A 13,102-nucleotide genomic window follows, 5' to 3' on the forward strand; every position below is an offset into this window, starting at 1 on the left:
CGGGTGTGTGATGATTGTGAGGGACACGGGGGGTGATGATTGTGAGGGGCACAGGGGTGTGTAACGAGGGTGAGGGGCACGGGTGTGTGTGATGAGGGGCACAAGGGTGTGTGACGGGGTGAGGGGCACAGGGGTGTGTGACGAGGGTGAGGGGCACGGGTGTGTGATGAGGGGCACAGGGGTGTGTGACGGGGGTGAGGGGCACAGGGGTGTGTGATGATTGTGAGGGGCACAGAGGTGTGTAACGAGGGTGAGGGGCACGGGTGTGTGACGGGGTGAGGGGCACGGGTGAGGGGCACGGGTGTGTGACGGGGTGAGGGGCACAGCAGTGTGTGATGAGGGGCACAAGGGTGTGTGACGAGGGTGAGGGGCACAGGGGTGTGTGATGAGGGGCACAAGGGTGTGTGATGAGGGTGAGGGGCACAGGGGTGTGTAATTGTAAGGGGCACAGGGGTGTGTGACGAGGCTGAGGGGCACAGGGGTGTGTGACGGGGGTGAGGGGCACAGGGTTGTCCTTGTGTTTTCTGGTGACCTCAGAACGCTCCACCCAAGGCTCAGAATGCAGCTCCCCTTCTCTGCTGTGTAGATTAGGACCAGGGGACGGCATTTATGGAATTGTCCTGATATTTCGGGCATTTTGCCCCCGACCCTTGAAGAACATGAGCTTTGCGGTTGCACTTTCCAACTGCTGCAAAGTCCGACCTGTTCCTGTTGCATCACCTGCAGCGCTGCACGTTACACCGCCCACCATATTCTCCAGGATTGGACATGACCGCAGCTGCCCCTCAGGATGCCCCATACTTCAGAATAGGCCATCTTTATCAGATGGGTGGGCACCCGGCTCTTGGCACCCTGCTGATTGGCCGTGTAAAGGGTCTGCAGCGCCTGCATGGTTTCCGTAGTCGCTGTGGGCAGAACTTTGCAGTTTCTTCCTGTGCAATATCCTGCGCAGCCGCTGCTCAGTAGAGGAACTGATGTGAGCAGCGTGTGGCCCCTTCACACAGCTGCCCGGCGTGGGTGCAAAAAGTTGGCGCGCCACCTATCCATCTATATTCTGCACTTCCCTATAGCGGGGGCTGGGGGGGGGGCACCGAGCTGTCAGTGTAATGTCTGCACGTCTGTGTCCCGCTTGTTAAATCTCCTCCACCCTGTCCTTGCAGATCTGATGCCTTCTTTCATCCGCCATGGACCAACCATCCCCAGACGGACTGACCTCTGCCCGCCAGAACCCGCTCCTTCTCAGTATAACCCACCAGGGGACGGGGCGGCCACTAGAAACCAAAGCTTTTTACGGACTCCGGTTCAACGGCCGCCCCACGAGGTTCTGCGCAGGGAGAGCAATAGACTTTCTGCTCCGTCCTATTTAGTTCGGGGACTGGGTGACGTCCCGAGAGAATATGGATCCTCGTCTCAGTCCTTCTTAACAGAGAGCAATTCTGTTCTGGAGAACGGGGAGGCCAAGTCCAGGTACTTCTGCGCAGACCCCCACTATGAGGGGCAGAGGCGGAAAGCGCTCGGGGAGCGTGCGCACGAAGAGTACAGATACTATGAACACGGGGGCGATCACGTGCAAAGGATGCTGCACGGGCCGGGCCGACATCCTGCAGGTGGGTAATGGTGCATGGGGGTGTAAAATGACATCCCTGGGGTTGTCACTTCCCTTCCCCCGCTCCTCTTGGTCATTCATATATATGGGCTTTATTTGGCAGGGGGTCACAGTGAGCGCGCCCCTCCCTTGTTAAGCCTACGGCAGGGGTCGGCGACCTCTGGCACTCCAGCTGTGGTGAAACTACAACTCCCAGCATGTCCCATTCACTTGTATAGGAGTTCTGAGAACAGCCAAGCAGGTGTGCATGCTGGGAGTTGTACTCTCACCCCAGCTGGGGGGGCTGGAGATTGCCGATCCCTGTCCTGCGGCAGCGGGAATTTCTGGAAGCCCCTTTACTTACGCATTAGTACAGGGTGAAACTACAAGTCTCAGCATCTTCTCTCTATGAGAGTTTCAGCCAAGTGTGCATGTTGGGAGTTATCTGAGCGCCGGAGGTTGCCGTCCCCTGCATTAGTACATTACAGCCCCCGCAGGGGTCCTATGAACGGAGCTGCCTACGGTCAGGCACGTGCATCTCCTGGACCTCCGTTTTTCTAAACAGTGGGGGTTCCCAAGGTCGGACCCCCCCCCCCAATCAGGCCCTTATCCCATATCCTGGCGTTAATCTTTAATCTTGGCACAAACTTTTTAAACATAAGTTAGGAAAATCTGGAGCTTCACGTGCACACGGTCCGCAAAATACGGATACCGGCCATATACGCGTTCTGCATTTTGCGGAATGGAACGTCCTGCCTTTTGTAGAACCGTCCTACTCTTGTCTGTACGGACAAGTACAGGACATGTTCTATTTTTTTTGCGGGGTCGCGGAACGCACATACGGATGTGTGCATGCGCCCTAAGACTGAAGAAGAGCTGTGGTAGGGGACGGTCCCCAGCCAAAAGTGCAGCCGCCCCTTTATCTCCGCGCAAGTGAGTGAAAGTGTACTTTCCCTTTAAGGCCCCTTTAAAGTGACCTTTTAAATCTGACCGTGCTCCAAAAAACCCAGCGCTGTGCTCATCCTCCTGGGTATGACATGAACTGCTCACAGATGAGATTCCTCGGGGAGGGGTGTACTGCTGGGCGGGTGAATGACCTTCTTGGGCCGGACATTTCCCGTGAAGCTAACGTCAGTGTCTTCTGTCCCGGAGCAGGTATCGGAAGGATCGCCGCCACCTCGCTAGGAAACCTAACCAACCACAGCTCAGACGACATGCCCCTTCCGGCCGGGTGGACGGTGGACTGGACCATACGGGGCAGAAAGTACTACATAGACCACAATACCAACACTACGCATTGGAGTCACCCCCTGGAGAGGGAAGGGCTGCCCCCCGGCTGGGAGCGAGTGGAGTCGGCAGAATTTGGCGTTTATTACGTGGATCATATCAATAAGCGGGCTCAGTACAGGCACCCGTGTGCGCCAAGGTAAAGACGTCGGCGTATATTCCTCTCCATGAGGAGCTGGCGATGGGGTATGTTCACACAACGCAGATTCCTGGGATTGAAAATGAGCGGGGAGCGCGATTTGTGCATGCTCTGTTCAGATAAATCTGCACCATGTGACTATACCCGTACCCAGCATGCTAAAGGGATGGCCCCACAGGGTAGGTGATAAATGTATGATCACTCCACCAATCACAAGAATGGGGGTCCCTGCGTCCCCCTGTGGAGTAGTTGTGTCTATGCGCAGCATCCTCCTCTCCATTGACTTCTATGGGGCTGCCCAGAACGACCTGGAACTCCATGGCAGTGAACAGAGTGTTGGTGATGCACGTGCACTACCACTGCTTTTACGCAAGTGACTCGTGGACCCCGTTCTCGGGATCACTTGGGGTCCCAGTAGTGAGACCCCCCCCCCAGAGCCCTGTTCTAGTGATCACGGAGGGACCATACATTTGGCCATTGTTCTTTGGGGGGGGGGGGGGACACTCAGGGGGGCTCTGGCAGCCGCTTACTCTCTTTTCTCCAGAACACATGCACGCTGAGCTGAGCATGCATGTGCACAGTGGGTTGAGAGGAAGAGCTGACGGCTGTCTATTACGTATGGCAACTTTAAAAGAGTAGTTCATGGAATTGCATTTTATGCACTTTTCCTAATTGCATTATGGTCCTAAAACAGCAGGAAGCTTTGTACTGAATATCGGATATTTATCGCATCCTCGGTCTCAGCCGCGGTCTCCTCTGTCCGTGCTCATTCAGACTGTATTTGTCCCGCAGTGTACCCCGCTACGACCAGCCCCCTCCCCTGCCTCCTCCAGTAACGTATCAGCCGCAGCAAGTGGAAAGAAGCCAAGCGCTCCTCGTGCCTGCCAATCCATACCATACGGCCGAGATCCCAGATTGGCTTCAAGTCTACGCCAGGGCCCCCGTGAAGTAAGTGCGCTTTGTGTTTTGCATGAGGTGATGGTGAAGTGGCTGCAGTGTGGGATTTAGTGACCGGATCATCCGTAGAGATCACATCTGGTATTTCGCTTCTTAGTTTTTCCTGCTGGATGTGATCCTCGTACTGATTACAGGATCTGTGCGGCATGTACTAATGGGGGGTAGACGGCCAGTCGGGTGCCGACAGTTACAGCAGGAGCCCGGCTTCAGTCAGTGCCCCCCACCAGTGTCAGCCAGAGCCTCCCCCTAACAGTGAACTCCAGAGTTCCCAGTGCAACCCACCAGTGACAAGAGTGCTCCCCATCAAAGACCGCAGAGCACCTCCGGACAGTGACAACCAGAGTGCTGACTGTCCCCCAGCGGTGACCCCAGAGTGCTGACTGTCCCCCAGCGGTGACCCCAGAGTGCTGACTGTCCCCCAGCGGTGACCCCAGAGTGCTGACTGTCCCCCAGCGGTGACCCCAGAGTGCTGACTGTCCCCCAGCGGTGACCCCAGAGTGCTGACTGTCCCCCAGCGGTGACCCCAGAGTGCTGACTGTCCCCCAGCGGTGACCCCAGAGTGCTGACTGTCCCCCAGCGGTGACCCCAGAGTGCTGACTGTCCCCCAGCGGTGACCCCAGAGTGCTGACTGTCCCCCAGCGGTGACCCCAGAGTGCTGACTGTCCCCCAGCGGTGACCCCAGAGTGCTGACTGTCCCCCAGCGGTGACCCCAGAGTGCTGACTGTCCCCCAGCGGTGACCCCAGAGTGCTGACTGTCCCCCAGCGGTGACCCCAGAGTGCTGACTGTCCCCCAGCGGTGACCCCAGAGTGCTGACTGTCCCCCAGCGGTGACCCCAGAGTGCTGACTGTCCCCCAGCGGTGACCCCAGAGTGCTGACTGTCCCCCAGCGGTGACCCCAGAGTGCTGACTGTCCCCCAGCGGTGACCCCAGAGTGCTGACTGTCCCCCAGCGGTGACCCCAGAGTGCTGACTGTCCCCCAGCGGTGACCCCAGAGTGCTGACTGTCCCCCAGCGGTGACCCCAGAGTGCTGACTGTCCCCCAGCGGTGACCCCAGAGTGCTGACTGTCCCCCAGCGGTGACCCCAGAGTGCTGACTGTCCCCCAGCGGTGACCCCAGAGTGCTGACTGTCCCCCAGCGGTGACCCCAGAGTGCTGACTGTCCCCCAGCGGTGACCCCAGAGTGCTGACTGTCCCCCAGCGGTGACCCCAGAGTGCTGACTGTCCCCCAGCGGTGACCCGGAGCGCTGCATCAGCACAGCCTGTGAGTTCAGTTCCTGCCACTCGCCCCAGGATTAGTGGTGCAGCCTGCGCCGATACAGCGCTCCAGACCAGAGAGAGTCTCGTGTGTAGAAATACGCTTGAGAGTTGTTTCTTTAACAGAGTAAAATTGCCGGTAGCGGCGTTATTACGACCTCCGGTTGACGGTAGGCATGGCCTTACAGCTCTGAGATATAGCGGGCATGATGACGGACAGCACACTGATAATGTGCCAATTCCAGGCCCCCGTAGGCTCCTAAATGGCTGATTATGATTTTCATTTGCTGTACACTTCAGATCGCTGTGGGCCAAAGAGCATTCGCTGTTCCTCCTGACCCCCCCCATGGACATGCATGCTAGGCTTGGACAAGCGTGCATGTTTTTTTTTTTAAAGCAGTGATTAGAATGAGCCCCTGTAGCTTATCTCCAGTGGAGCACAAAAGAGCTGAAATCTCACATCCCCGCCACCCTTCTTTTGTTGACATTGGGGGGAAAAGAGTCTGGACACCCCCACAGATAAGATGGTCTGTCAGTCCCGCTGAAATCCAGCCAACGTATGCTTAATGTGCATGGGCGCTATTAGGACACGTGTCCGCAGCAGTTTTGCAATGCAGAGGGTAAAATCTGCTGCACTCCTGCAAAATTCACAATGGACGTGCAACGTGTGGCCGTACCCTAAGGCCTCTTTCACACGAGCGTGACGGATTAGGTCCGGATGCGTTCAGGGTGCGTTCAGTGAAACTCGCACTATTTTGCAAGCAAGTTCAGTCAGTTTTGTCTGCGATTGCGTTCAGTTTTTCACGCGCGTGATAAAAAACTGAAGGTTTACAAACAACATCTCTTAGCAACCATCAGTGAAAAACGCATCGCACCCGCACTTGCTTGCGGATGCAATGCGTTTTTCACGCAACCCCATTCACTTCTATGGGGCCAGGGCTGCGTGAAAATGCAGAATATAGAACATGCTGCGATTTTCACGCAACGCAGAACTGATGCGTGAAAAACAACGCTCATGTACACAGCCCCATTGAAATGAATGGGTCCGGATTCAGTGCGGGTGCAATACGTTCACGTCACGCATTGCACCCGCGCGGAAAACTCGCTCGTGTGAAAGGGGCCTAACAGAACGGCAGCTCTGAAGTAAAAACTGCTGCTGTAACAAACTTCTAACTAATCAGTGCAGAAAGAGCTGCAGCTGAGTGTTTGTTCGCGGGCGCTCCCATCCCCACGGCCCGGCAGACACTTGTATAATTAAAAAGCCAGACCTGGTGCAGGGCGTGCATGCATGGCGAGGGCGGAGGCCGTGCCCTGTTAATATGATGAAGGCGTTCTACAGGCAGCGCATGTAAAGCTTCTATAGGATACATTTGTGGCTCCGCTTAAACCTCTGCTCACTGCTGGTCTCACGTTAACGCTCTGCAGTTGCCCTGATGATTCATATGCACAGAAATGTTTTTGCTGTCATGGAGGGAACCTGTAACCTAGCACTGTATTCCCAGCACCCCTCCCCCACCCTTCATGTCTCCTGATTACTGAAAAGGTAATGAGGTGTGCGTTTGCGCTTGGGGCAGTTGGCTGTCTTGTGAGGAAGTCCGAGGACGGCAGGAATTGCCCCGGGCAGGTTTCGGGATGGTTGGGGAACAGATGCGGTTTGTGTACAGGCTTTCGTCAGCCTCTCCTCAAACAAATATCCTTTCACTGATGACATGTACACGTAACGCTGCAGATTTACCAGATACCGTTCCTGTGATACTGGACGATTGCAAACCTTAAAGGGCATCTGCCAGCGGATCTGCCCCTATGACACCGGCTGACCCGTCACATGTGCGCTTGGTACTCGGCTCTATTGAAGTGAATGGGACTGAGATGCAATACCGCCCACAACCTGTGGACAGAGGTGGTGCTATTTAACGGGAGGGAAAAAGCAGCTATTTTTTAATGAATCCTGAACAACCTTTTTAAGCTTTATTTGTATACAACTGGACATCCCCTTTAAGCTCCATTTACATTAAAGGGTCAGCAGATTTGTCCCTATGACACAGTTTGACCTGTTACATGTGCGCTTGGCGGCTGAAGACACCTGTGTTGGTTCCATGATCATATGTGCCCGCATTGCTGAGAAATATGATGTTTTATTATATGCAAATGAGCCTCTAGGAGCAACGGGGGCGTTACCGTTACACCTAGAGGCTCTGCTCTCTCTGCACTTTGACAGGACCAGGTGTGATCACGTTTAGGCCTATTGCACACGACCGTATGGCTTTTTCAGTGTTTTGCGGTCCGTTTTTCACAGATCCGTTCCGTTTTTTGTTTCCGTTGTGTTTCCGTTCCGTTTTTCCGTATGGCATATACAGTATACAGTAATTACATAGATAAAAATGGGCTGGGCATAACATTTTCAATAGATGGTTCAGCAAAAAACGGAATGGAAACGGAAGACATACGGATGCATTTCCGTATGTGTTCCGTTTTTTTGCGGACCCATTGACTTGAATGGAGCCACGGAACGTGATTTGCGGGCAATAATAGGACATGTTCTATGTTAAAACGGAAATACGGAAACGGAATGCATACAGAGTACATTCCGTTTTTTTTGCGGAACCATTGAAATGAATGGTTCCGTATACGGACCGTATACGGAACGCAAAAAACGGCCAGTAAACGGGAAAAAAAAAACGGCCGTGTGCAGGAGGCCTTACACTGCCTGGTCCTGTCAATCAAAGTGCAGAGAGAGCAGAGCCGCTAGGTGTAATGGTAACGCCCCCGTTGCTCCTAGAGGCTAATTTGCATATAATAAAACATCATATTTCTCAGCAATGCGGCCACATATGAACATGGGACCAACACAGGTGTCTTCAGCGGCCAAGCACACATGGAACAGGTCAGCCGGTGTCATAGGTACAAAACTGCTGACAGATGCCCTTTAAAGGGGTTGTCCAGAAAACATGGCTGCTTTCTTCTAGCATCACCCCTGTCCACAGATCGTGTGTCATTACAGATCAGCCCCATTCAATTCCACGGAGCTGTACGCAGGGCGATTCTCCATTTAGCAGATCCCTATCTGTGGCTACGAGCGGGTAGTAAGGCTTTAGGGTCCATTCACACATCCGTGTGTATTTTGCGGATCCACGGATCCGTAAAACACGGACAGCGGCAATGTGCATTTTGCGGTCCGCACATTGCCGGCACTAATAGAATATGCCTATTGTCCGCTATTGCAGACAAGAATAGGACATGTTCTATTTTTTTCGGGATGGGAATTGCGGATGTGTGAATGGAGCCTTAGTACGGTTTGCAGTATACGTCGTGTAATTATTCTAATGACAGTAGGTTCTCTTGACTTGGACTTACTCCATTTCTCCTGGATCCTCCTGCTTGCAGGCCGCCATGAATTATCTAGATCCTCTGAACACATATTTTTCTTCCTCCTCACAGATATGACCACATCTTGAAGTGGGAACTCTTCCAGCTGGCAGATTTGGACACGTACCAGGGCATGCTCAAGTTACTGTTCATGAAAGAACTGGAGAGGATAGTAAAACTGTACGAAGCCTATAGACAGGCACTTATTACCGAGGTGGAGACGCGCAAACAGAGACAGCAGTGGTACGCTCAGCACAAGAACTTCTGAGAAACCCCTTCCCCGGCGGCGTTCTCCTCCTCCGGACTGGAAACGTTCACCCTTTCTCTCTCGGTGCCTTGATGGTTCATTTGGACAGACCCATGTCTACAGTAACGACTACATATATAATCCATAAAGGGAAACTCGCAGAGTGGAAAGTTTTGTCTGACCGTTTAACAACCCCCCCAAAAAAAAATTATTCTGCAGGGGCACCCCCTCCATGGGGAGACGCACACGGACACCGCTTCACGTTTTGGCAAGTCTGAGCCAATGATATTATGGTAACGAGATTTTCATGGAGCGTTCCACCTATTATTATACAGGCAGCCATTTCTTTTTGTAACCATTCACTACTCATTAGATTCTGGTTGCTGATGAATTAATAATCTGTGCAATAAATGGCCTCGTGAGCCGCGTTTTATGGCAACTACATGGGTGACTTTGCTGCACCCGCAGGTAGTCGGCATGACGCCAGCGACATTGTGTTTTACGTGTGGATTGATAGGAAAGAGTCTCCATCTTTCCGTGTCATCCTGCCGATAGTTGGAACAGTGAAGATATAGCTGCCATCAGACAGGCTAGTGGGGGAGAAGGTAAGTGTAAGTGATGGCCAACCTGCGGCTCTCCAGCTGTTGTAAAACTACAATTCCCACTATGCCCTGCTGTAGGCAGCCTGGGCATGCTGGGAGTTGTAGTTTTGCAACAGCTGGAGAGCCGCAGGTTGGCCATCCCTGGTGTAGATGGTGCCCGTACCTGCACCCTATGGCAGCTTACGGATGCTTGGAGTAGCTAATACAAATTCAACATAACCTTGAGAATTTTGCAGCAAATGGGTCTCTATGGCCAAAGTCAATATGCACCAGCTTCCACATGTGGTGCAACACAGCAAGGCCTTCTGATGGAGGGGCTTACTGGTTCTTTCTAAGCACGCCTCACCCTAACCAAAGCTGATGTGGAACCTTATTTTATACGTGTATGTCTGAAATGTCCCAATCGCCTTGCAGGCTTCTTAAAGGGGGGTTTATGCCTTTATAAAAATGGCTCACCATAGGCAGAAAACCAGACGCCTCCAGGCAAGCGGGGACAGGGCGGCTGTGTAAGAGCTCATCATGGATGTACGTCAATCATATCCATAGCCCCCATTCCTCCTTGCTGCATAGTACAGTGTAGTCCATTGCATGCTGCTATACAGAAGCCTCCTCTAAAAAAAAAGTCAGAGCCTATGGACGACATATGCCACCGTATACGTCCTAAATCCTCTTGAAGTATACCTTCAGCTTACACACTGTGCCTGGGGGCGTATTCACATAGGCCATGCCCCGGATGGGCTCTTGCTGACCCCCTGCTAGCCCGGTGAATGGTGCATAGAATCAGGACGGCATGTAGATGACAGCGTTGCACCCATCCGAATTCCTAACTCTGGGTATGACGTAATTAAAATGTAATATTCCTTTAAAGCCTCGAGTGAGAGATCAGACCAAAGATGGAGACAGAGCAGATATCACGTCACTAGATCTAGTGTACCGACCAACCATCTAATGTGTAGGGGAGCCTTCTACGGAAGGGGGGGGCTGTATTTCAGCATGCCCGATCCTTTTATTCTTGGAGAAATAAACCGCCCCTGAGATGTCTTTATTTCTCTCTCCCTGTTCAGAACACACGCACGTTTCATAGCGCGCCCAGCATGATGCATATGAGTAGAAGCGTGTAATGTGTACGGCGTCTTTAGTTTGTGTTATTTTTTTTTATTCTATGTATGAGTCTCATGTAACTGGAAATGAAGCGAGAGGACGCGGCAGACTGGTCGACGTCACACAGCTGCTCCCCGTCATGTGAATTATTACCAGTCCACTGTTTGATTCTCACCTATAACACAGAGCTGTCAATGGTGTGTATTTATTATGAGCATCCAGCTGAATATACTGTAGCATATACTGACACTAATTACTATGCAGGAGGGTTTTATATTTAAGAAAGCACAATGTTTTTTTTTTAACCTTTGTGTATCCGTTACAATCTGTGTATTGTCTTTTAGTCCATCCTAATTGTGTGAATATTAAACTTCACAAAAAATACATCCATTTCTTACGTTTATTGCGTTGTTTGCTTGTTACGTTTTCGCTGCACGGCCCAATGGGGAGCGCTCATTCACCATGAACAAGTTGGTCAGCGCTCATTATAAGCGCCTTTCCCACGGCCAGATTTAAAAGGAATGGGAAGAAGCCCTTATGATTATGCTCGATTGTCCCCATTCAGTTTGCATATGGTCAGCAGCACGTCCCAGGCGATGTAGTGCATGAAAGATGCACCCAACAACAAAAACCATTGGTGGCGACTTTATATGGGCCAATCATTGGGAATAGATGTTCATATGAACGCACGTTCCCCATTATTGCCTAGGAGCTGTGCCCCTTCTTATACCAGTCACCTATGGAAATGTTTCTGGAGGTAGCTGAGATAAAGCCCTTATTGTGGGGGAAGGGATTCTCCTGGATTTCCGGTAGGTTATCCCAGCTGTTCTGAGGCCTGGAACGGTTGATAACGGGGAACAATATATTCTGTTCAGCTGTAAATACAGATAAGACGCACTTTACATTCAGCGTCCCTTCGAGAAGACAGAGCGTAATTAAAATGCTGCTCGTCAATCAGCTCTGCATAAATCTACGTGGTCGTGTGAAGCGCCATTTGCTGCTTGCCAGCTTTGTGAACGCACCTTTTGAACCTCTGGGTGGATGCTGAATTTGTGCTCCTCAGCGACATGGGCATGCGATGAACTGGAATAACTATGTAAAGGGCCCTGCCTGATGTTTGGGCGAATTACCGCTAATGAGCGTTCATACAGACACTTGTTAGCGATATTCTGCCTGTGTAAAGGGACCGATGAGTACCCGTTAGACGAGCAAAACCCTTTTTCATCAGATAATATGACTGTTTGTGCAGGCACCTAAATCATCGTTTGCCGGCAGTAGATCGTGGGGTCTCAACAGCCTCTGCTGCTGGCAAATAATGCTTCTGTATGGGGACAAGCGATGGCATTAGTGATCACTGCCCCCCATACTGTGGAGTCCTCCACTGACGAGCGATTGTCTAGAAGGAACACTTCCCACCCAACAACTGCTTGCTACATCGGGCATGTAAAGGGGTCTTAAGTGTGTGTTCACATCTGTGTTGGAGGCTCCTTTTAGGTTCCTCCATCACAGTTTCTGTCAAAAATGGGAGAAAAAAAATAGCACAGCATGCTGCGCAGAAGCCCAATGGACCCCATTATAGTCAATGAATTCCGTCAGACGACATTCTGTGTCTGTCATGTGATGGAACAGGAAAACTGAAAGCCCAACACAGATGTGAACACCACCTAAGGCCGAATGCACACGGCCGTGAGCGGTCCGTGGTATCCCGGCCTGGATTCCTGCTGAGAGCAGCAGCGCACAGCGTCATTGGTTGCTATGACGCCGTGCGCTTCATGAACGCTGCTGCACTACAGTAATACACTCGTATGATTTATACGAGTGTATTACTGTAGTGCAGCGGCGGCATGAAGCGCACGGCGTCATAGCAACCAATGAGGCCGTGCGCTCCTGCTCTCAGCAGGATACCAGGCCGGGATACCACGGACCGCTCACGGCCTAAAACTGATGACTGCTGTATAATGGCACCCGCTTACATGTAATGTTTTAATATAAAGCACTCTGCAAAACTTAAGCCTCATTTACACTATGGGACTGAAATGGTGTGAAGTTGTCACAGAGCTTACTCAAGGAAATGGACAAAAAAATATTAGCAAGAAAGCTAAAACTGGACGGCTTGTATGTGGAGTAAAGTGATGGGTCTACATGTGAGATCTCGAGGACTACTAGCCGTAATACCTGCACCAGAAGAATGATGAAAACTAGATTTTGGTACTTACCGTAAAATCTGTTTCTCTTGGGCCTAAACAAAGCTTTCCCCCCCGCCCCGGGCCAATTAGAGAACCGCCGTCTGCAAATCTCTACGCCCCAGAGAAGCGTCAAAAGACGCAAAGGTGTGTACCTTGTAAAATTCGGAAAAAGTATGCAAAGACGACCAGGTAGCCGCCTTGCATACCTGCAGGGCTGAAGCCCCATGATGCACCGCCCAAGAGGTCCCCACTGCCCGAGCAGAATGAGCGGTAACCCAGGAAGGTGGGGCCCGGTCACCGACACAGTACGCTTCCACAATGGCCAAACGAATCCATCAGGACATTGAGGTTTTAGACACAGCCAGCCCTCGTCTCGGCC

General features: G+C 52.0%; 1 protein-coding gene across 1 annotated transcript; it reads left to right on the plus strand.

Annotated features, from left to right (window-relative positions):
* The first annotated feature begins 1,135 nt into the window (after positions 1-1,135).
* Positions 1,136-10,913, plus strand: SAV1 (salvador family WW domain containing protein 1). Its single transcript, XM_040412815.1, has 4 exons — positions 1,136-1,607; positions 2,741-3,011; positions 3,804-3,959; positions 8,660-10,913. Exons 1-4 carry the CDS (start codon positions 1,166-1,168, stop codon positions 8,853-8,855), a joined length of 1,065 nt encoding a protein of 354 aa, XP_040268749.1. The 5' UTR covers positions 1,136-1,165; the 3' UTR covers positions 8,856-10,913.
* The last annotated feature ends 2,189 nt before the right edge of the window (positions 10,914-13,102 follow it).

Source organism: Bufo bufo, chromosome 11, assembly GCF_905171765.1.
Source record: "Bufo bufo chromosome 11, aBufBuf1.1, whole genome shotgun sequence".
NCBI lineage: Eukaryota > Metazoa > Chordata > Amphibia > Anura > Bufonidae > Bufo > Bufo bufo.